This window comes from Oxyura jamaicensis, chromosome 1, assembly GCF_011077185.1.
Source record: "Oxyura jamaicensis isolate SHBP4307 breed ruddy duck chromosome 1, BPBGC_Ojam_1.0, whole genome shotgun sequence".
In the NCBI taxonomy this organism is placed as follows: domain Eukaryota; kingdom Metazoa; phylum Chordata; class Aves; order Anseriformes; family Anatidae; genus Oxyura; species Oxyura jamaicensis.
The window spans coordinates 63703453-63727890 of NC_048893.1; the positions used below are offsets into that span (position 1 = coordinate 63703453).

General features: G+C 47.0%; 1 protein-coding gene across 1 annotated transcript in view; it reads right to left on the reverse strand.

Annotated features, from left to right (window-relative positions):
• CACNA2D4 (calcium voltage-gated channel auxiliary subunit alpha2delta 4) overlaps nt 1–23886 on the reverse strand; it is a 116750-nt gene extending 92864 nt beyond the window's left edge. The window contains exons 1-10 of the mRNA XM_035345909.1: nt 23565–23886; nt 23203–23284; nt 16957–17073; nt 15405–15464; nt 13586–13748; nt 11229–11360; nt 10686–10746; nt 9931–10081; nt 8681–8755; nt 7486–7575 (exon numbers count right to left, since the gene is read on the reverse strand). Coding sequence (XP_035201800.1) covers nt 7486–7575; nt 8681–8755; nt 9931–10081; nt 10686–10746; nt 11229–11360; nt 13586–13748; nt 15405–15464; nt 16957–17073; nt 23203–23284; nt 23565–23593 — 960 coding nt within the window. The 5' untranslated portion in view covers nt 23594–23886. The remainder of the gene's footprint in view (nt 1–7485; nt 7576–8680; nt 8756–9930; nt 10082–10685; nt 10747–11228; nt 11361–13585; nt 13749–15404; nt 15465–16956; nt 17074–23202; nt 23285–23564) is intronic.
• Nucleotides 23887–24438: the final 552 nt, after the last annotated feature.

The window sequence follows — 24438 nt, forward strand, 5'->3', positions numbered from 1 at the left end:
AGGCCAAGTGCAAGGTGCTGCACCTGGGTCAGGGCAATCCAAACATGAATAAAGACTGAGTGGAGAACTCATTGAAAGCAGCCCTGCAGAGAAGGACTTGGAGGTTCTGGTGGACAAAAAGCTTGACATGAGCCAGCAGTGCATGCTTGCAGCCCAGAAGGCCAATTGCAACCTGGGCTGCATCAACAGAGGGGTGGCTAGCAGGGGAGGAAGGGGATTGTGCCCCTCTGCTCTGCCCTTGTGAGGCCCCGCTTGGAGTGCTGCATACAGGTTTGGGGTCCCCAGCACAAGAAGGATGTGGACCTGTTGGAGTGGGTCCAGAGGAGCCACGAAGATGATCAGAGGGCTGGAGCATCTCTCCTGTGAAGACAGGCTGAGGAATTGGGGTTGTTCAGCCTGGAGAAGACTAGGTTCTGGGGAGACCTCATTGCAGAATTTCAGTCCTTAAAGGGTGCTTATAAAAAAGATGGAGAACAACTTTTTGCTCGGGCAAATAATGACAGGACAAGGGGGAATGGTTTCAAACTAAAAGAAAGGAGATTTAAATTAGAGGTTAGGAGGAAATTCTTTACTCAGAGGGTGGTGAGGCACTGGCACAGGCTGCCCAGAGAAGCTGTGGCTGCCCCATCTCTGCAGGTGTCCAAAGCCAGGTTGGATGGGGCCCTGGGCAACCTGATCTAGTGGGTGGCATCTTTGCCTATGGCAGGGAGGTTGGTACTAGATGATCTGTAATGACCCCTTGGGTCCCAACCCAAGCCGTTCTATGATTCTATGATACTCACACACTGAGTGATGATGCACACATCTGGCCAGATGACCGAGTGGCCCCCTCCGTCTCCTTCTGTCCCATTCATACAGACTTGCCTCCAGAATTTTGAGAAGTTCAAACTCAGAGACAAGTTCCCCTCATGAGAAAGTTAGCAGTAGACAAAGAAATGGAAAACCGTTGAAGAAGAGATGAGAGATGACTTTAAGCAAAAGTCATAAGCTGGTATATAGGAAATTCTGCACTTTCCATATCCTGAAAAATATGCTGCAGAATCCATGTCCAGAAAGATGTCAGTGGAATCAAGAAAAGACTTATAAATGTTCAGATAAAAAGCAATAAAGTGGGTAAAAAGAGCACATTGGCAGATGATAAAGCACAGGGAAACTGCCAGGCAGAGATGCTTTATAGCCTCCGTGCTTCCTCATCAAAAGGACAATATTGTAGTGGCTGGGTACAGCCTGAAATGGTAAGAAACAAAGAAAAGAAAGGATTACATGAAGGATCACGAACTAGTAGGGTTAAAGAAAGTTAATTGAAAGCATTCAGATAATCTGTGCTCAGCTGGAAGGGAAAAGAATGGCAGGAGTTGCTGGACTACTTGTCTTGTGGGCTGAGACTTGACTGGGACTGTATGAGATCCCAAAGGATGACAAGAAATCAACAGAAAGTATGTTTTACAAGAAGGGAATAAACTAGATGGGTAAACTCTCCTTGAGCATCTATGCAGTGCTAGAAGAATAACTGAGGCTGTCCTGAGTGCACAGAGGGAATGTCCCACACAGGTGGGATATAAGAGGCTACAAACTCCTTTGATTTCTTACGTCAGAGAGGTTTATTCTTTCTATGACTTTCTATGACTTTTCTATTCTTTCTATGATTTTCTTTCTTTTTGGGAGGTGGTTCTGAAGGGCAGAGGAGTCCAGGAAGGCTGGGCGCTCTTCAAGAGGGAAATCTTAATGGCGCAGGAACGGTCTGTCCCCACGTGCCCAAAGACGAGCTGGCGGGGAAGAAGACCAGCCTGGCTGAACAGAGAATTGTGGCTTGAGCTTAGAAGAAAAAAGAGGGTTTATACTCTTTGGAAAAGTGGGCAGGCCACTAGGGAGGACTATAAGGATATCGCGAGGCTGTGCAGGGACAAAATTAGAAAAGCCAAAGCTCATCTGGAGCTCAATCTGGCTACTGCTGTTAAAGATAACAAAAAATGTTTTTATAAATCCATCAACACGAAAAGGAGGACTAAGGAGAATCTCCATCCTTTACTGGGTGCGGGGGAAAACTTAGTTACAAGAGATGAGGAAAAGGTGGAGGTGCTTAATGCCTTCTTCGCCTCAGTCTTTAGCGGCAATACCGGTTGTTCTCTGGATACCCAGTACCCTGAACTGGTGGAAGGGGATGGGGAGAGAGATGTGGCCCTCACTATCCATGAAGAAATGGTTGGTGACCTGGTACGGCACTTGAATGTGCACAAGTCGATGGGGCCGGATGGGATCCACCCAAGGGTACTGAGAGAACTGGCAGAGGAGCTGGCCAAGCCCCTTTCCATCATTTATCAACAGTCCTGGCTATCAGGGGAGGTCCCGGTTGACTGGTGGCTAGCAAATGTGACGTCCATCTACAAGAAGGGCCGGAGGACTGACCCGGGAAACTACAGGCCTGTCAGTTTGACGTCAGTGCCAGGGAAGCTCATGGAGCAGATTATCTTGAGAGTCATCACGCAGCACTTGCAGGGCAAGCAGGCGATCAGGCCCAGTCAGCATGGGTTTATGAAGGGCAGGTCCTGCTTGACAAACCTGATCTCCTTCTATGACAAAGTGACGCGCTGGGTGGATGAGGGAAAGGCTGTGGATGTGGTCTACCTTGACTTCAGCAAGGCTTTTGACACCGTTTCCCACAGCATTCTCCTCAAGAACCTGGCTGCTCTTGGCTTGGACTGGCGCACGCTTCGTTGGGTTAGAAACTGGCTGGATAGCCGGGCCCAAAGAGTCGTGGTAAATGGAGTCAAATCCAGTTGGAGGCCGGTCACTAGTGGCGTTCCCCAGGGCTCGGTGCTGGGGCCGGTCCTCTTCAATATCTTCATTGATGATCTGGATGAGGGCATTGAGTGCACCCTCAGTAAGTTTGCAGATGAACACCAAGTTAGGTACGTGTGTCGATCTGCTCGAGGGTAGGAAGGCTCTGCAGGAGGATCTGGATAGGCTGGACCGATGGGCTGAGGTCAACTGCATGAAGTTCAACAAGGCCAAGTGCCGGGTCCTGCACCTGGGGCGCAATAACCCCAAGCAGAGCTACAGGCTGGGAGATGAGTGGTTGGAGAGCTGCCAGGCAGAGAAGGACCTGGGAGTGATGGTTGATAGTCGGCTGAATATGAGCCAGCAGTGTTCTCAGGTGGCCAAGAAGGCCAACAGCATCCTGGCCTGTATAAGAAACCGTGTGGCCAGCAGGGCTAGGGAGGTGATTGTCCCCTTGTACTCGGCTCTGGTGAGGCCGCACCTCGAGTACTGTGTTCAGTTTTGGGCCCCTCGCTACAAGAAGGACATGGAGGTGCTTGAGCGAGTCCAGAGAAGGGCTACGAAGCTGGTGAGGGGCCTGGAGAACAAGTCTTACGAGGAGCAGCTGAGGGAGCTGGGCTTGTTCAGCCTGGAGAAAAGGAGGCTCAGGGGTGACCTTATCGCTCTCTACAGGTACCTGAAGGGAGGCTGTAGCGAGGTGGGGGTTGGTCTGTTCTCCCACGTGCCTGGTGACAGGACGAGGGGGAATGGGCTTAAGTTGCGCCAGGGGAGTTTTAGGTTGGATCTTAGGAAGAACGTCTTTACCGAAAGGGTTGTTAGACACTGGAATGGGCTGCCCAGGGAAGTGGTGGAGTCACCATCCCTGGAGGTCTTTAAAAGATGTTTAGATGTAGAGCTTAGGGATATGGTTTAGTGGGGACTGTTAGTGTTAGGTCAGAGGTTGGACTTGATGATCTTGAGGTCTCTTCCAACCTAGAAATTCTGTGATTCTGTGATTCTGTGATGACATCAGTTCCGCTCTTGTTATGCAAATCTCTACATCTCACCAAAAGCCGGTTTGTTACCAGTTTCACATTTTTTTCACCCATAGCTATTTTGGATTGACCTAGTCATTATTAACCTCACAACTGATGTCATATCTGAGTGCAGCAGCAAGTCAAAGTACCATTAAAACAACCTGGTGTTGAGAGCAGAAATCATTCCATGGTGGCTTCAGAGACCAGAACCAAGGTTTTTTTTTTTTTTCCTCCACAGGGGCAGAAAAATATCAGCTTTCAAATCATCTGCTTACCGAGTTGGCCCTGAGAAAGGAGCCATCTGAGAGTCACAGATTTTGTATGCCTTGCCCTAAGTTCATATATAATGAATATATGAATGACTCTCCCATCTAGAATTAGGGGGGTGAGTTTGTATAGGTATATATGTATGTACTTGTATATATGGCATGTCTAAAAAAACCATATTTATGATTTGTTTACATTGCAAAGAATAATCTGAGGCTAAAATAAGGAAGAGGAGGCTGAGCACTGGCTGGAGAGGAATACCACAGAGGCAGATCAGCTGGACATAAATTAACAATGTGACAGTGTCTGAGGAGAGGTAACTGTTGTCTTATGTTGTATTAAGAAGGCTGTGGAGTGTAAGACAAGGAAAGTAATTATTCTGCTCCGCTTAGCACTTGATAGCTCTCAGCTGTAGCACGCAGTACTGTTGGGAGCACAGCATTTGAGGGGAGGTGGAGCAGAGCAGTGGCCAGAACAAAGGGGTATAAATCCTGCTGGAAAAGAGTGAGAGGACAGGACATGCCCAGCATGTGGGAACAAAGAAGAGAAGGTAGCAGTGAGAGAGACTAAAACTTGATAAACCAAAAAGCTTGAGAGACTGCACTTGGCACTCGAGATTTTGGAAGTGCTCTGTGAATGTATGCTCAGCGCCATCGTTTCCCTGCGATGCATATTTCATCAAAACTACTGGGTGTGTGACTAAATTGAAACAGAGTGCAAGTGGCTTACGGAGCATGGCAGAGAGAGGCAGGGAAGCTCTGGCTAGCTGTGCTCCTGGAGCTGTCGTGCAGATTGCGTCAGAGATGAAAATACACCCTGCCTACCCCGGAGCATAATGGAGGAAAACAAAGACGTTGAGAGGTCACGCTCGTCAGCCCGTCTCTGCTGCTCATACCTCACTGAATAGGTCTCTGCTGGGCTATTAATTCTACGAGCAATTGGACTAAGGAAAATTACCAGGGAAATTTTGCAGTCACTTTCACTACAGATATTATTACTGGTTGTCTGTTGTAATCAGCAAAGCCTGTTTCATCAGTGTGATGTAGCAATTTTCATTCACTTGCGTACGCTCCCATGAACAGCAACAGGACAGTCTGTGAGGAACAGCTACAATTGCAGGCTGAGGATGTGAATTTTGTCTGGTGGGAAGGGGGTGGCTGACTCCTTCTCCCCACTGCCCTCCAGCCCCACTGCTGTGGCCCTTACCTGCATGGCTGCAGCAGGATCACAGGGTTGTTCCAGGACACACTGATGCAACCCCTTTTCCTCCCTATTGCTGATAGGGATTTAACAGGCTCTAGGAGAATATTTCAGAGAGTCCTTAAAGCATGCATGCACTTGCAAAGGGTGCCCTTCTGCCTCAAGAAGGACAGCTGAGGTACTGGCAGAGCCTGGGGTCCCCCAGTACTCTGTGATGAGCCCTTACCAGGACACTCACTGATTGTGAAGGCTGCTGCAGGACAGCAGGGGTGCTTCTACCCTGGCATCCTCAGTGCACACTCCCTCTGGGGCTGCTGTGTGTGCACTGAGACATGATCTCTGCCTCTTCTGAATGTTATTAAGGGAGACTGAAATCCTGGGATGAAGCTGAAAGTGGCTACAGGAGGTCCTGCAGACCTACTGCTGCATGTGCAGCTCTTCCACAGCTGGTTGCAGACGAGGCTTCCAGCTGATGGCTTCTGTGGCTATAGATTTAACCCCCTGTTTGCTTAAGAGGAGGCAACCATGGTCCATGCTAGTGAATGAGCTCCCTTCTGTCACACTGTGAGAAAGCTGCAACCCGTGTTACTGAGAAAGGAAAACCGGGCAGTGGAGATGCATATCCCTGTTTCACACCTTTCTTTGAAAACAAATTCATCTGAACCCCTGTTTCATGGACATTCATGCTGCCACAAAATGGGCAACAGCACCCTTCTGCTTGCTGAGGAGCTTCTGCAGTCCTGCCTGCACGACGGTGTCAAATTCTTTAGTCACTTTAATTCTTGAGGTCATAGCGAGAGGCAGCACCTCACCTTCTGAGTAATAGTCATCAGGCGGTGGTGTTTTGTTTTTTGTTTTGTTTTGTTTTTAATCACCTTTGGGTGCTGTACAGTCTAAGAGAAATTTTGACCTCATTATCTGAGGAAGAAACAACAAGGATCAAGATAAGTGATGGCTACCTAAATTGTTGTCTGCATTTTTGATGGTGAATAGAGAGGAAATCTTTCTCTACCTGCTAGCGAGTTTCTTCTCTGTTACCACCATGGAATTGTGTTGATCCACTGAGTTGCATGGACACCACTCTCTCTGAAATAGTTTTGTGCCACTAATGTCAGCAGAGGACTGTTTTTTCTCAGTCTTAGCTTTCCTTGTATGTACCTTCTACTTCCCAGGGGCATGCCTGGCTCAGACTGTGCCGGGTTTTGTAATGGTTCTGCCTTCTGCAGGCTTGAGGATTGCCTGCACCAGTGGGTGAGCCATGCAGGCCAGGAAGGAGGCATGAAGTCTCCTCATTACTGGGACCCAACCAGTGCCTGTACCAGTTGCTATTTCAGCTGAGGCAAGTGGGTTTCCTTTGGGACTATGCTTCATCCTTCTCCACTGAGTTCTTCATAGCCGTGCTGGTTGAGAGAGCCAGCAGTTGAACTACATTAAGCTTCTTTAATCTGTTGTCACTCTACATAACCAGTGACATGTTAGACATTAAGAAACCAGTTTTCCTCTGGTGGAACAACTGTTTTAATATTCTGACTTATACTACTCAGGCCTGCATTGGTTCTGCATCTTTGGTTTTGAAGATAAAATTAATTGTGCCATAAAATGCAAGGATACATTTAGATTATCCAGCAGAAATTCTGTGGTCATCTAAGCAATTATCTTCCCCCAAAGATGTCAAACCATTACTGCTGTGCGTGCTGCCACTGCAGTGACAATGCTACACTACACTTCTCAGGTTGCCATTAAATCCAGTATGCTTCTGTTACCACTGACAAGTCAGCTCAGCCACCACCACTGCTGGGTTCAACTCTGATCATGCTTGCACTGGTATAGATTTGGAACACCAGCACTATAGTCAATTTAACTTATAGTCTGTAAAATGAGTGAAAGTGGAGAAACTTTCCAGGATGCCAAGTCCTCTGTTACAGCATGATGGTGAGGAGAGGCTGATTGCTTGGGGCCTGTTGGGACCACCACAGTAGCATGCATTGATGGGGTCCCCACACCCAGAAGCGCTGCCATCCTGGGCAGGTTCAGCAGCTCCAGGGCATCACACACAAACCAACACCTCCTTGACACCTTGTCACTCACGTACACTGCTTGCCATGTGTTTGAGACCCATGAATACCACTCATGTCCCTCCTGTGGCTGTGCTAAGCCAGAAGGAGGAAAGCAGGGGTTGGCAGGGACACGTGCCCAGTGTGAGTGTTGGCACTCAGCCTCTTACCTCCCTCAGGATTTTGAAGGACTCTGTCAAGGCCTTGTTCACCGTCCCCACTCCTTTTGCCTGCAGTTCGTCCACCAGCTGCTTGAAGTGCTGTAGTGAGAAGACAGAAAGGCAGTAGTGACCTGGAGAGCCCGACACGGTGGGCTGCCCATCCTGCACTGATCTGCTGCACTGCGATGGATGGAGGTGGGAAAAAGTCAAGTGGCTGCTCTCTTGGCAGTGCCATCACATTGCATGCAGCCACAGGACTGCGTTTCTCAGGCTGTGGGCAGTGAACCATTACTGGTCTGTGAAATATCACGCAAGGGACAAAACTATTAGAAAATGGACTTTCCCTTTTCCACCCCTTCAGGAAAACAAACAAACAAACAAAAACCCCATTCTTGTGCACATGAGAGCAGCAGGGTGAGCAAGCACTCAGGTAAACAAGCACTCTAATTATAAGTGGCTTTGATCTGGTTGCAAATAAAACACCCAGAGAGCACACTCCACAAGATGGACAGTGTCCGAAAGGTTTGTGGATCCTTTGGGAAACACTGCAGTAGATGTCACCCTCTGGAGTCATACTCCATGACCCAGAGCTAGACTCGGAAAAAATTGGAGAAAAAGCTGGTTGTCGAAGATGCAGAGGAATGCGTTACCTCTGTGGTACTATTACAGAGAGGACAATGGAGAAAAAAAGAAACAGTAGGAAGAGCTAAAAGTACTGTCTGGCCCAGGGGGTGCTGGAGCAGTCAGATGCAGGCTGACCACCTTTTGGCTGCAGCTGCTGAGCCCTGCTGGGCCAGAGCCACAAAGCCCCCTAATCAGAAGCTGTTTGCTGGAAACATCCTGGACAAGGGTCAGGCTGGGCTGAGAAGACATTCACTGGGGGATGGCTGAGGATTCAGGGTTTCAAAGGTGGAGAGCCTTTGCCCTCTGTGCACTGAGCCCGGTCCAGTCATGCTCAACCAGCAACGTGCAGCACATAGACACCAGCTAACACTTATGTCCTGGCAGCACTGTGTAACCAAAGATGAACCAAGGAGCCAGCACACAACTGAACTGGTGCCTGTTTCTGACACACAGACCCACACTCCTCTAGGAGACAGCTGTTTCTTGTCCCTAGAGTTTCATGTTGCAGCATCTTAAACCCACATATTTATCACATTAAGGGAGCAGACTGGATACACATCAGCAGGAGCCTGGTACTCACCTCTCTGTTATCTCTGTCTGCTTGCACCAGGATACCCTTAAAACAGGGTTCAATAAAATGAACGTAATCATTGTACTGCAAATACAAAATGAAAAGAAAGATGTTGTAATGGGAGAAAATTCACCCCACATCCACTGAACTGTGATAATCAGTGGTGTGTATGTTTCCAGCCTGATAAGTACCTGAGGTAAGAGATGCCATTGTAAAACTTTTCCTCTAAGGTTCAGAGGAACAAGTTTTGCCATGGGCTAAGAGGGTACAGATGGTTACCAAGACTCAGCTGATCAATAGTTTAGGTCAGGCTATAACATGTCTAAGCTAGAAGGCTCTTGGTGTAACAACAGAGTGTACATTGCTTGCCTGATCTTCCTGTGATTATTATTATTTTTTTTAAATAGATCATATTTACAACTCCCTAATGCCTTCCCTTCCTTTCTCGGTCAACCCAGTTCATTCCTCCATCCATTCAGGCATATGAAGCCAGAGCTATTACTGCTAGAGTTTCTGACCATCTCACACAATGGGAAGCTACCGAGATAAAATAAGCTTTGTATTTGGTGAATGTGCCCTGGCAAATTTATATGGAAGGGCCTGGAGAAAGAGGTGGTGCAAGAATTTGTTTTAAGGAGGTAAGCAGCCATTCACCTTAATCTGGAACAGAAACACACATGGTGTTGGTGTGAATCACAGAAATGTTTTGCGTTCTGTGGTTGGTGGGGTTGGTGGTGCTAGTTCTCTATGGGCAACCAATGGGCAGGGTCATGAAAAGGGAGAGAGTAGAACCAAAGACCCTGACCCAAAACCTTTGCAGACTGACTGAACTGGATTGCAGCCTTATAGGATGCTGGGGCACGAGAAGTCATATAGCAGTGGTTTTCTAACCTGGAAATATTATCCTGAGGATTGCACACCTACTGGACCCAAGCACAGTGTTTTGGTATTCTCTGCTAGGCTCAGGTCCCGGTTAGCTCAGGTGTCTCTCTATAGCACATCGTTATCTGCTGCAGTCACATGCCTAAGCAAGCCAAAAGATGCAGCTGACTCCTTCCACAGGGGGTGAGATGACTTGACAGTCACCTTGCTGACCACACAAAGCTGACTTCCAAGGGGTAATTGGTTTTAATCCCCCATCCAACATAGGTATTATGCATTGTCATGCCACCGTTATGCCTGTAGCTTGCTAAGTGGATTGAGGGATCAATACGAAGCACAAGGAAGACAGCTCTGCACTGGGAATAGGACATACTTACTGCAATGATGTTCACAAAATCGTTTTCCCCCAGAGTATCTAAAATGGTGACGATGGTGTGTTTGGCAATGGTCATCCGCAGACCCTTCATGCTCCCACTGACATCCACAATGATGACAATGTCCTTGGGAGAGGTGGCTGCTTGGATGTACCTTTATAAAAGAGGAATGTGAGGAAGCACGGTGAGTGCATGAAGAGGAGGATCTCTGGGTGTACTGCTGTAACATGATGCAAGCCCCAGAGTAATGCATGCCGTGAGCACAGCTGTTCCACAGGGTCCAGCTGGGTACTCGATGGGGTCCTTCCCCCCAACCTGCCTCTCCTGCTGGCCTCAGCCTCTCTCTTCCCACATGGACAAGAGCTGGGACAGCTGCAGACATGCTTCAAGGATCAGCCAAGAGTGACAATTGTTAACGCATCATTTAGCCATGCAGAACAGACTGAACAAAAGCCCTGAATTTCTATTTGAACAGCCTCATCCCTCTGGCTGCAGAATTCAGGCAGATAGGACAGGGGGAGGATGCACAGGTGGTGTTTTCCATGTGGCACATCAGATGCCTTATGGAAAGCTGGCAGTGGCTGGTGTCAAGGCAGGTTTGCTAACTGGGTATTGCCTTTGCTTATGTACCCCTTTCCTGTCACAGGAGCAGCCTGGGGCAGTGACTGCTGGTTAGCAGCTCACCAAGTGTCACCTTGGAAAAGAGGGAGAGGGGAAGACAGACGGGTGCTTCAGACGCAACCCTCCACAATGCTTACCAGCCGCGATTCCTGCAGTCGAAGGAGATGACCCCATTCTCATCTGGTAGCCACTTTATTCCTGAGGGGAGTAGCAAAGAGAGCAATCAGCACAGGCACAAACAGGCATCGGCTCCCTGCTGATGTATTGAAAGCACAAGCAGAGCTGCATGACTGTTTACAGTTCTCAGCAAGCTTTATTAAATTCCTATTAAAGAATATACCTCAGTGCTGGCTGGTGTCTCAGTATAATCTGGTAGAGTTTGGGGAGCAGTTGAACTTAATATAAACGTTCTGTAGTTCCCCCATTTTTTTCTCTCCCTAAGGACTTCTGAGAGCATAAGGAGGCAGATGCAGAGAGAAGGATGTGCCCAATGTTCCCTTCCACAGCACGTGGCAGGTCACAGAGCTAGGGCCCTCAGCCATCTGACGGAGGGGCCACCAGGCCACCAGGCCACACTGCAGCTATGGAGGATCCCCAGGCTTCCCAGTGTGGGCTCTGGCACAGCTCAGCCCCTGCCCTGCTTTGCGCTGAAGGAGCGAGGCTGATGGCTGCTCTCTTACCCGGGTAGAGCCTGAAGAAGCCTGTGGAGCTGCCGAAGTACTGCCAGGTCAGTGTGGGATCCCTTTCGAAGTTGTCCACAAAAATAGGGTTCAAGGCTTCTGACATATAAACGCCATTCAGGATGTCGGGGTCTTTGGGGGAAAAGGAGAGAAAATGGGGAAAAAAAACATGCAAAAGAGGGAAAGACACCCTGCAGCCTCCTCCAAGATGATGGAGGGGGGGGTGAGGGAGGGTGGAGAATGGGAACAAAGTAAACCTAAGTAGGAGTAGGCCTTCTCTGGAGGTGTTTCCTCCTGTCCTGCACAAAGGTATGTCCATCCCTTCATCACAGTGCCTCCCTTCACAGTGACTCCTGTCCCCTCAGCAGCAGCTTTCCAGAAGTTGTGGAGGGCACTGAATGCATGGCTCAAGGAGACCTTGGAGGGCAGGTCACCCGTGGTGGCTACACGTGTGCCCAGCTTGGCCACACGTCATTATGCCTGTTACTCTTACATCCCGGTGGAAGAAGGCTCTGAGAGACTCAGGATGACCAGCAAGCACCGAGTACAGCTGGTGCACTATGCAGGCAGGTCTGAGCTGCTGGAATGCAGTTGCCAGATGCACCACTAAGTGTGGTGCCTTTTTATGGTGCTTAAATGTATGCTAGTCCCCATGATGCAGTTACCAAAGACAGAGGAGCCCTAGGCTTCGCATGCTGTTTCTGTTTCTCCTCTTTTTCCTCATGTTTCTTCTCTGTCTGCCCTCTCCTTCAGTAAGCTTGAGCTGTCCTCCCTTGCCCCTGGTCTCTTCCAAACCAATATACAGCTGCAGACTTGCACGAGCTTGTAGGAGGCAGTGTACATGCAGCGTCTGTGTTGACTCATTGCCTCAGGGGGCCAAACAGAGCAGCAGCAATAGAGAAGGGAATTATAGGAAAGTGGTCATCACAGGATTAACTGTATTAATGTCAAACAGGATGGGGCTTTGACCCACCACTTCCTGCTTAGTCACTTCAGTAAATGCAGTTTTGGTCAAAGGAAGGGCAAAACTGAACTGTGGCTCTCCAGCGACGAGGCCAAAGTAACTCACACAGGAATGGAGCCAAAAGAGCTGCTGAGAGCAAGGCTTGCTGATCCCATGGCCGTGAGCTGCCAGACCTGCTCCCAGGAGGAGCCCCAGCACTTACGCAGCTTCTGCTGCTTCCTCCATCTCCTGTTTGTCCTCCAGCCATAGCAAGAGCAGCTGGACAGTTTGTGTCTAGCCGTACAGACAAGAAATCAGATAGCAGGGCACTGCGTCCCTGCTGTCTCTGATAGCAGCCATTTGGCCACCTTTCTGTGTGTCACTGTAGGCAGCAGCCTACCTCGTGTTCAGCCACAGCCAGTTCTGCTGTGCACAGGGTTTTAGTGTCTGGGGCTCTCAGACCAGATAAAATTAATCTAAAATCTGGCAAGAAATAATGCTCCCTCTATTGTCCCTCTAAATAATGCACCAGTTGTGAGATCAGTCAACAGTGCCTGCCCTGTCTGGTCCTGAGGCTTATAAATGAGCTCCATCTATGAAAGAAATGATGAATCTTTTTCTTTTTTTTTTCTTTTCTTTTTTTTCTTTTTTTTTTTTCTTCTTCAGTAAAGAGCAGTAAACTTAGAGCAGTTGTAACTGGTGCCTCAACCTGCAGCTTCTGCATTGCACCCGCCAGCTGAAAGAGGGGCCAGTTTCTGGTACGTGGCTGGAGCATTGTGAATGTACAAGGGGGAGAGGACAGACTGCACAAGTGAGTGCCCCCCAGGCCCCTGCAGCTGCCAAAATGCCAAAGGCTTGTTGAGATAGGAAGATAGCCCAGAACAGTCATGTCCCAGCAGCAGCTGTGAGTTGCATCCCCATGTGAATACAATCACTGGGAGCTCAGAATGTTCCCATGAGGTGTTAGGGCCTCAGAACACAAACGTTTATTTCTCAGCTGAAATCAATTTTATCATTAACACCTAAAGACCTTGATAGATATGACCCTTTGTACAGAATAGCAATTTCCAATAAATTCACATCACAGTTCATTTCTCAGCTCTTTTGTTTGAGTTGACCCTAACAGACTATGCTGCCTGCCTAAGACAGAGGACTGTCCATCATTAGAGGTCTCCCAAGAACAGGTTATACCTAAGCCCTCTCACAGGTTATACCTAAGCCCTCTCACAGTGACAGACTGCAACACAGACATGACAGACATGATCATGCCTTGGAACAATACCTTCCCAGGCCCCAGGCCTGTTTTTTTTTTTATTTTTTTTCCTTCCCATCCTTCATTTTAGTGTTATTACTCCCTCGTAGTTTCCACAGCAACATATTAGCAGTGTGAAAGTAAAGGCCAGCGGTCTATTACCTTTGTTGTAGACATTGGTGGGGAGCTGGATATCGCTGTATGTTGTGTTCACCAGCAGGTTATTGAAATGCTCATTTGGCTCCAGAATGAATTCATCTCCAAGCTCCACATAATTGTCATTTTCATCCTTCTCATTAATCAGGAGGGAATTGTAGTAATCAAACTGTTGATGAAGACAATGGAAAAGGGAAAGGCAATGAGAGAGAATAACATACATTATTATCAGTATTACCTGGAAAAAATCAAAAACCAAAACACACCAACAACACAAAAAACGAAAGAACACTTTAAACATTAAAAATGGGACATCTGGAGAATCTGGGCTTCGAATAGGATCAAGATGAGCAACAAATGATAGCCATTACCAAACGAAAAGTGTAAAGCTGCCCAAATGATGGTTTCTGCACAATTTCTTATTGTCAGGTACCCATGTTACTTGCAAGCATGGTCATAGCCAGCAGCCGAAGAGCCACCTAAGAGCAAAGGGACATAGTGACAGATTCCCATGGTCCCTCAGCACTATTTAAATTGCTAGCTGGAGAGGTGGAGTATCTCAGTGTATCTGGCTTGTGTATCTCAGTGTATCAGGTTTGCTACAGGGCATGCCTATGCTGATCCTAATTGTCCTGTCTCTACAGCTGTCATTTACTGGATTTAACTCCTAATGCATGTCCAGCCAGGGTTATACCCTCACTGTCACTCCAAGCAGCAGGAGCTCATCCAGAGCAAAGGACAGAGCAGAAAGCGCTCTAAGACAACACCATTTTCCTACACGAAGTCCCAGTGGGGATTTAGCATCTACGGATGCATTAGTATCTCCAGAATAGTCTCCACCCTTGGATAACAGCAGATTTTAAAGTGTTTTATTCAGTTTGCCTGAGGGAAAGGATATTTACGGATATTCAAGCATTAACAGTATCCAGGGGTGTGAATGGTGTGTGAATAGGGCCATGAGCCTTGACTCACTGTGAATGTAGCTGACCCAAGCAACATGACCGTAATGTGATTCTTAAACAAAGAGGTAAAAGAGGCAAAACTGATAAGGTAGCTTGGTTTCAAGAAGGATTTTCATTCCCTGCCTTTTCCAACATTGACAGTTGTACTTGCAGGGGTAGCTTGTACTTCTGCTACACACTGAGTGTTTGTAGTATGGATAATGAACTTCATTAATCAGTTTTCACTCCAATTTCCTTCACGAACAATAATCCCTTAGCTTAGTTACAGTTATTAAGTGAAAGCCAATTATCCTAATTGCATGGACAGCACCAAACTGTCATCCAATGCGAAGTCCTGATGCACGCATGTCTGCAGGGTAGAGAAAAGATGATTGGAATTGGTGAGAAATTCTTCTCACTGGGATTCACAATTTGCTATGGGTATTTGTAACATTATGGCCTTTGCAACAGCACCCTCCTCATTGCTCATACAACCTTGATTTTTAGCTCATTCTCCAGGGAAGTAACTCAGGAGACACCAGCTGATTTGCACTAATGTGTCACATAATAACAACTTTGGTGTGCGTTAAAGGCATTACCAATAACGTCATGCTACCTAGTGTCTTCCCAAATCCTTCCTATTCCTGAGACAAAGGGACTAACCTCCTAGGTGTTGCTAGGCTTGGGATCTGCCAAGGGAGTTATGCTGGCTTCTAGACAAGCTGAATGTTCTGAAGACAAAGAAACTCCTATCCTGGCTCCTACACAGAGGTTAAGCATGCTATGCCAAGTGTTAGAGGTGAGAGGGTGCTGCTAGGCTAGCCTTTTGGCTGGTCCCTCTGAGGATATGATCCATATTTTGTCGCTGACAGTGACAAACTTACCTCCAGCGAGGAGTTGTACTCATGGTTCAGATCTGCATCCTCTGCTGCTTCCACCAACCGCTAATGCAAACAGATAAAGAAAGAGGAGGGATGCTGTGGGAAGTCCCCAGAAACCTTTTCGCCACTACCAGGAATTCACACAGTGAGAAGACGTGACCACCTCCCTTCACTACATCACAGTCATGGGGCTATAGACCCTCTTCTCTACTTCCTTTCCTGCTGATCTGTCATCCTGTGCCGCAGTTTTACAACTTGGAAGGTACATTCACAACTATTTATGGCTGAGTGTATTCACACCTGCTTACCCTGGAGTCCCTAATAGGCCCCAAGTGATCTCAGGCATCACAGGACACGTACACACAAACAGAAACACGTCCAATTAGACAAACAACAGACATATCTCATTTTCCATGAGCCTTTCCAAAAAACCATGGGAAAGGCATCCCAGACCCAGACTGATGTCAGTATCTTGTCAAAGGAAAATGTCTTGTGGGAGTCTCAGCCTGCTTTTGTTACTGAAACACCATGACTTGATTTCATAAAGGGCTCAGCAATCCTAGGGCCATTTATAAGCTTTTACCATCTATGGGTGCCAATATAAGCACTAGTGTTCTCCAGCATGATGCTTCAGGGCACCAATTCTTGCTTCGCACAGACTGGGGAGGAATCCAGCTAAACATGCACATGTTTTCAGAGTTACACAATTAGTGACAGTCTCAGCAAAGCTACTTTTTGTTCCTTCACAAAGGGTAAGGCAATCCAAATACTGGAAAGACCTGGCTGTGAATTTAATGTTATGGGCCAAAGCCCTGAGTCTAAATATGCCCACATTTCACTTTGAGCGTTAAATGATGTGTTTCTGGATGGCTTTTCCACATTAGATGCCTTAAACAGTCAAGGCTCTGTGACTACAGAAATAGTTTTTTTTTATAGTGGGTAAATATAAGGGAATATGATAGATCCTTAGATGCAAGAAGTAAGAGGGGCCGTAACGATTACCTGCTCTGGCCTCCGACACAACAGCATCCTAAGTCCACTTGCCACCTTCTCCGTGTTTCCCCCTGTATGCAGCTGGAAATCCAAGTGCCTTCCTTGCAGCTCATGTTCAGGGGCTGCAGGAATTTCCCCTGAGCCACACACACAGCCAAAACAAGCTACCAGTCTTCAATGGCCATAGGGCATCATGCAAGGATGAACTTTATTCCTGCTTGCAATAGGCTTGTTTTCTCCTCTCTTTAAACAGCTACAGAATTAAACATCTTTTCTCCTAAGAGCGTTTGTTCCCTCGTATTTATTCCTAGACTTTGTTTTTATCTTATTTCTTACTCTGGGCTGACGGAGAAGCCAGCATTCCCTTGTCTGAACGCCCACACCCTCCCACCAGCGTCTACTTAAAGCTCAGAAGGAGCCAGCTGCACCAGCAGGCGCTCGCTTGGGCAAGGAAGTCCTCGTGCTACCTCTGCGCCCACGTGCTCCTGGTGCAGGCAGGAGGGGGTGACTGCTGTGGGGCCACCAGGAGGAGACTTCCTTCCCGCAGCCCCCCTGGTCGTACCTCAACGGCTTCGACCTTCCTGCGGAGCATGCTCTCCATCTGCTCTGAGAACTTCTTCACCAGCTCCAAGCCGTCCACCTCTTTGATCTTCAGAGTCGGCTCCACGTCTTTGTACTTCTACCCAAGGGAAAGCAGAAAATCCTGCTGAGCAGGAGGCCCATAAGGAGAGGGTGAGACTGTTATCATCAGCTGGGTATTGTTATGGGTAAAGAAAGGTGCCTTGAAGGAACTAGCCTGATTTACCACCTTCTCCCATCCTTGCCTTTCCTCCCTTTATACGCTGTAATTTGGGAGCATTCAGATCATTGACCAGAACATGAAGCATTCTAATTAAAAGCAACTGATCCAATTATGAGATTTGGCTTTTGACAAAAGCAGTGGAGTTATGAGTTAGGAGTTATGAGCATGGCTACTTCATGCTGTCTCCACTGGGAAAGACACCATAAGGAGGAGGACCTGGATCTGATTGTTTCAGAATGAAATGGTTTCTTCTGGACACGTTTTGTACAATGTAGGTATTAAAAACCTGAGAGTACTCCTAAACTGGATAATTGTAATTTACTTCACTAAACCTGCCCTTTCAAGACTGCATACAATGGTATTTGTGTCTTCTATTCAAAAAAGTCCCAAAGCTAACAGAGATAAGCAGAAAGGAAAAAAAAAAAAAAAAAAAAAGCAACAGACACTACATGATTAACATTAAAAAAAAAAGAAAGAAAGAAAGAAAGAAAGAAAGAAAGAAAGAAAGAAAGAAAGAAAGAAAGAAAGAAAGAAAGAGAAAGAAAGGAAGAAAGAAAGAAAAAGAAAGAAAGAAAGAAAGAAAAAAGACAGAGCCTTATCTCCCTGGCAATGAAACTCTTCAGTGGAAGTGTAGAGGCAAATGACTGGATTTCCCTGGTCCCTCATCATCACTTCTCTCTGCAGTATGTACACATCCCCTCCATCTCCATGTTGCATTGGCAGCAATCTCACCTAGGGTCACACTTACTGTGCTGGTACAAAACGAGGAGGTGAAAAGGGTGAGGGGATGGCAGGGGCTTTAGCAGCACTTTTCAATTTAGAAGTGCAGAGGAAGGACTTTGCATGTCTTGAGGATGAGCACGCAGAGCTCCTTTTGTTCAAGCAGCTCATTGACCATCAGGCAAAGCAGCTGAGAAGAAGCAGAGTGAAAAATGCCTTGAGGATGGGGCAGGCTGAGGATGTCAGACAGAAATAGCAGCAGCATCCAGCCTGCAGCATGCACGGCGGAGCTGTTAGCTCTGCCTGGTGTGATTAACAGCGAGGGTTTTACTGGATTAAAAATGCCAGGCCTCACGTCCCCTCTGCTGCAGCCGGGTAGCTGGGACAGCAGGGGATGAGGAGGAAGAGGTCAGGATGAGCACAAAGGTTAGCCCAACCACGCTGCTGAAAGAGGGATGTGCAGCAGCCCCCTGAGCGAGGGCCCTGGCTGATGACGAGACCGCAGCACACATCCCAGCTGGTGCCTGTCCCACTTAGCTCCGTGTCATGGTTTCATCGGGAGGGAGGTGATCCCTGCCACGCCACGCTTTAATCGGGCCCTCCTCGGGGGGAGGAGAGTAATCTCTCCTGGGTGAGTTGGCAAAGGGGAGGCTGCAGCACATGCTTTACACAGCGACCTGCCATCATTTACTTTGGGTCACGTCTTGAATTAAAAGAAGCAAAACTCTTGCCTCTCAATTATTTCTAATGTGCTTTTGACACATAGACAAGTAGAGGTTAACAAGGAAAAAGCAATCACAAGCAAGCATGAACAGCCTGCTAATATCATACACATCTCAGCCCTGGGAACTAGCCAGTGCTGGGAAGATGGTGCAAAAGAAACGTTCCCTGCAAAATTTCAGTTGGCTATTGTGAGGGATAAACCAGGTTTGGGCTCAGATCCCCTTCGAGCTTTTTTCCTACAAATGATCCAGCAAGCTATTTTGTATCTTTATTACTGCCATTAAGGTCTCCTGAGTATAAATAAATGAGTATTTATTGCAAGAGTTCCTAGAGGTAGGTAACAGGATACCTGTTATTTCAGAGCTGTCACCAGATGCCATGGCAGAAAGATGGTAAGCATCAACATTGGCACTTGTAGCCAACAAAGCACACCCCAAGTTTAGGGCTCTGGTTATCAGATCACAGTACTTTATGGCATGGGAATCAGCCACAGGCTAGGGAGAACTGGCTGAAGAGACCTGATGTAAAGAAGGGACCAAACATGCAACTGAAATAACAGATCTTCTCACATACATCTAGCGCTTTACTCCCTTTAAAGAAGGAGGACAATTCATTACGCTTCTCCTTCCGTGGGGGTGGCAATTTAAAAGCGGAAGATCCAGAATTCAGAATCCAAAGTTTTATCTGTGAACTGAGATGTCACCAAATATATTTTCTTGTTCCCACCTCCATGAAATTAAGCCCATTGAAGTATGTAGTGTTGCATTACTCACTGCTAGTGAAACTATATTAAGAGTGTGAAAGACATTCCTTTCATCTTTACCCAGAAAAATGTCTTGACTGTACTTATTTGTCTGTTCTTTGCCATGTAGTTATTTGTAGTGCTTTCTAGTAATTGCACAGCTGGAGCAGAGCCCTACTGTCCTTTCTCAGCCCTATCCATCAGGGAAAGCAATTGGCACTTCAGCCTCAGAAGGAAGCGGGAGTTAATTCTCAGAAACATTTATGATACATCATTAACATAGCAGGGGAAAAATTAACTTTGGGGCCTGCCGAGGCCAATTGGTGTTTGTTTTACTCAGAGGCAAGCCAAGCCCTGGGGAGAAGAGGAGAAGCACCTTGGGGACCTCTTTGCGTGGCTGCGGCTGGTGGTCCCAGGCCTTTGGTGACTCTGGTAGCCAACAGCAGCAGGACAGAGGTGAGCAGACCTAACAAGCCACAGATTCAGGCTCTGCTCCACTCCAGCTGTGTTTCCCTCTGATGCCCTAGACTACGTCCAGTATTTTGGCACGTATCCATCATCAGCAAGGCAGGCTGATGTGCCAGACAGGTGTACAAGCTTGTCTTGATCCCTGCTGCACAATGGTCAAGAGAATGGTCAAGAGAAAGGCTTCAGCCATCAAGTCAGAGCAACTCTTAGGGTTTTGCTACCTCTGTGAGGTTTAATTTGATGGTATCTCATCTGCTTGGGACCAAGAGCCACCTGGGGGCTTTCTCAAAGCTCCCTGGTCCAGGGTGAGAACCCACCCTTGTGGATTCAAAAACAGCTGCTGGTTCACCAGGAGTCTGTGAGCAATAAAACCTGTGAGGAAACTTAGTGTTTGGGTTTGCAAAGTGACATTTAGTTTCTTCTGAAGGGAAAAAACAAAAACAAAACAAAACAAAAAAACAGAGGAATCCAAAAAAACTGTGTAAACCACAACAGGAATTCAGGAATTTTATGCTAAATTAAGAGAAGGTTTACATGCAAAACATTCAGGTAACTGAGGAATTGTGGCTCTCAGAACAATAAACTATTTACTTCAGACCTATCAGGCACAGGGAAACATGAAGTCAACTTTGAAAGGTACAGTTTGTTTGTGTTTTCTCAAAGAGAAAATACCCATTGATTTAAACAAGACCCAAGGAAAGAGCTGTCTGGCACTCTGCACTGCATTCCCCACCCTTGTGCTGGCCTGCACAGACTAACCCACAAAGAAATATTTCATGTGAGCAAGAGGCAATGGCCCCAAAATGAGAAAGGCATTTGGGGAGCACACACATTTTAATTTCCAAGGTGCATTTGGCTCCCCTGGCTGGACTAGTCTGTAGTCTGCTCCAGGGCACTGATCTCCATAATGCCATTTGGGATCTGCAAAGGTTCATCTGTGAGAAGCATGAGGCATGGAAAAAGCTGCCTCTTAGTAAGAGGTTAGTCTGCAGAATAGTATCAGGGGCTCAGAGGGAGCCCTTCAGGACGGCCCCTGGTTTGAGAAGCTGATTTGTGAGAAGGTGTCCAACACAGTGCCTGCTGAGGCTGTTAGAAGGATTGAAGACATGGGTGTTGACTATTTCCACCTCTTTTTCATTTTCCCATGAAGATAGGGGGAAATTAAAACTTAAGGAGGGGGACTTGAAGGGTGAAAGATAAACCTGACCTGTCTGAACTGCTTCGGTCAGGGTAGGGTGGGACATGTATTTGGGAGATGACTCTTTGCTGGTGTGCAGACAGAGCTAGGCTGGATCAATCTCATCTGTCCCTCCTGCTGGAACTGGTGACAGTGACTCACTGGAGGATGTTTTCCCTCTGAGTCATGGGTGACACTGTCCTGTTTTGTGCTTTGCAGTCTCTAGACACTACTATCTGTGTGTGATGCATCCAGGCCCCAGGATATGCTCTTGCAATTCAGAGACCTTCAACTCTACAAGGAGGAACCTGGACTAGGGCAGGCATTTTATAAGGCCAAAAAATCTGTCAGGTCACCAGGAAAAAATAACTCTGCCTCAACTCCCCCCAAGACAAATGCTAGATTGGATTTGTCTAGATTCAGACTTCTTTTTCATCAGTTTTCTTCTCTTTCAGTGAATTACACCAAAAGCTGATAGTTAAGATTATTATTTTTTTCTCCAAGATCCAGTTGCCATGCCTGTCACTCCTAGTGGTTCTGTACCAACCTCTATAGGTCTCCTGCAAACCCTGCCTCCAAAAAAGATCAAGATCCCAGGAAACAAAGCATGCAGTGTGGTCAGAGGGAGGTAAAAGAAGCCAGTGCAACATCTCCAGAGGACCAGTGCAGCACAGTTATCTATCTCAACACCCACCTCTCTGTGCCGTGGTTGCCATCCTTGGCCTCCACCATTAACTTTCAACAATGCCAGCATTTTCAAGCTATATCCTGTGCTTCACATCCCCACTGACTTTTGGACCTTAAAGAACTCAAACTCTCTTAATCTGCTAAGAACAGTACCCCCAGAAATGGCACAAGCTGGCTGCATTGAGGCAGCAAGGAGAAGACAGTGACAGCAGTATTTCTTCACACTATAAGGTTAGCACCCTTGACACCTTCCAGAAAAAAGTCTGGAATCTGCAGACTTTGCTGGACAGCAAATACCTATCCAGCACCAGGCACAGATATCTGACTATCAGATAACCCTAATGTGGGTGTCCTTGTTGAATAATACAGCCTGCTGCAGCTCTGGGCAGAGATCACAAAGATGAAAAGAGGAGCAGCCATTCACCTCTGACTTAAGGAATCAAAGGCTACAGGACAAATTCACAGAATCACAGAATCACAGAATAGTCTAGGCTGGAAGAGACCTCCCAGATCACCAAGTCCAACCTCTGACCTAACACTAACAAATCTTCCACTAAGCCATATCCCTAAGCTTTACATCTAAATGTCTTTTAAAGACCTCCAGGGATGGTGACTCCACCACTTCCCTGGGCAGCCTATTCCAGTGACTAACAACCCTTTCCATAAATAAGTTCTTCCTAATATCCAACCTAAACCTCCCCTGGCGCAACTTTAGCCCATTCCCCCTCATCCTGTCACCAGGCACTTGGGAGAATAGACCAACCCCCACCTCGCTACAGCCTCCCTTCTGGTACCTGTAAGTTCTGTATGGGTTCAAACAGGAAAATTTAATTAAAGTCCCTGGAGTCGCAACCTTCAATGCTGGGAGTTCAGCACAGCAGTGTCTGTTTTTCAGGACATGTGCCTCAGAGACCCTGTCCAAAGGTTAGTTTTAAAGACAATTCAAAGAGGGGAGAGTGCCTTGATGAGTCACTGGAGGGAGAAGAGGAAGCAGAAATAAACAAGAGTATCAGCTAGGGAGCTGCAGGAGGGGACAGTGGGGTGATGACAAGCAGATGAGTGATGAGCAGGCAGAGAGGGACTGATGTGCAGTTAGGAAGGGAGGGCTGAAAGGCCAGTATGAGAGGAGTGAAGTGACCACAGGGAAAACTTGACAAGTACTCTAAAATGTTTTTTTTTGTTGTTGTTGTTTGTTTTTTTGTTTGTTCGTTTGTTTGTGAGACAAGTGTCTCCAGTTGGGCAATTTAGGTGGCATTTGGCCATAACTAGTGAAGGCAGGAAAGACATGAAGTAGATCACCCTCTCTGCAGTTCAGCATAGCTATGGGACATCTCTTATTATGGATATGAACCAAGGTGGTTTTAAATGTTAGCTAGAGAACTGCATGCTTGCCTTCTTCCACCCCAGATTTTCTGTGGAGGGAATTAGCTTGGAAGGCTACATGGGGAGAAACAGCAAGGCCAGAGGAATCCTCACAGCTGTCACCTACCTTCTGCAACAGGAGAGAGCCTGAATACTTGGTCACAATGGAGTATAGCTCCCCACCAAAGGCATCTGCCCAAGACTTCACCCTAAAAAGAGAAAATCAGTATTAATAACTCAAAGGCAATAAGACTGCTTACTTGTTCAGACAGTGAAAATTCCATCTTCCTAAGGCTCCCATATTTCTCTGAGCCTCTACAGTGAGAATGATAATGCTTTCTCCTCAGTCTGCTTGTGAAACAAGCAGCAATAGAAGCAAGAGATGGTGGTCTTGAATATTCAACCTCAAGACACTGGCCAGCAAGCAGCACCAGGGAGATCTGCTGGTCTTGGCCACCGCCTGTTGACTCAGAGTGGAATCTGTTTCACCTAACTTTAGAGGTGTTAAAGTTGCACATTTGGTCTTAGATATCATCTGGTTTCCTCTGTTGTTAGTAAAGCAAAGTAAATAGCTCTCTGGAGACACTTGTCTTCTCCGATTACAGACAGAACCTAGAATGAAGGGACAGACACCAGACAGCCAGCTGAACAGAAATAAGCATCAGTGCTGAAGGAAGTTGTCAGGACTCAGCCCTGGATTCAGTTGCTAGAGCTGTGTGGGGCAGAGGCTAATGAGCCGGATGAATTCACTGCTCTCAGAGCAGATACTACAGCTTCATAATGCCAGAGGAGATTATGCACCTCCTCATTGTAAAACACAACTCACATTTGTGCCATCCTGTAAATAACTGATGATAGCAATACCACATGGAGAACATAAGGATGCTGAGGAGCAGCCTGAACACTGAGCCATCCAAATGAAAATAGATGGCTCTCATAATTGACAGAGCACTTCATCAGAAATCTGTTACATGATTCACATTAGGCAGTTCCACCTACATGCAGTTCCTTCAGCAAGGATTCACTTAGGAGAGATTTATTTAATGGAATAAATGGCCTTCTCCACTTACCAGAATACACTACTTATTTATGGGCTGCAGAGTCTTACCTAAGGCTCTAAGTGGATGCCTCCTGGCGCCCAGCAGGCTTTAACCCCAGGGCCTGATGGCCCAGCACATCACACCACTTTTATGGCAAAATAACACACAGATACAAAGATGAGCTCCAGAGCAAAGCCAGCGCAGCAGTGGCGGAATAACCACAACAGATAGCCTTAGCCTAGGGAAGTCTGTCTGCTTAGAGTCCTCAATTGCAAATGCAGGTTGATGGGCAGCCATGGGTTGGGATTCAGAACCTCTCTAAG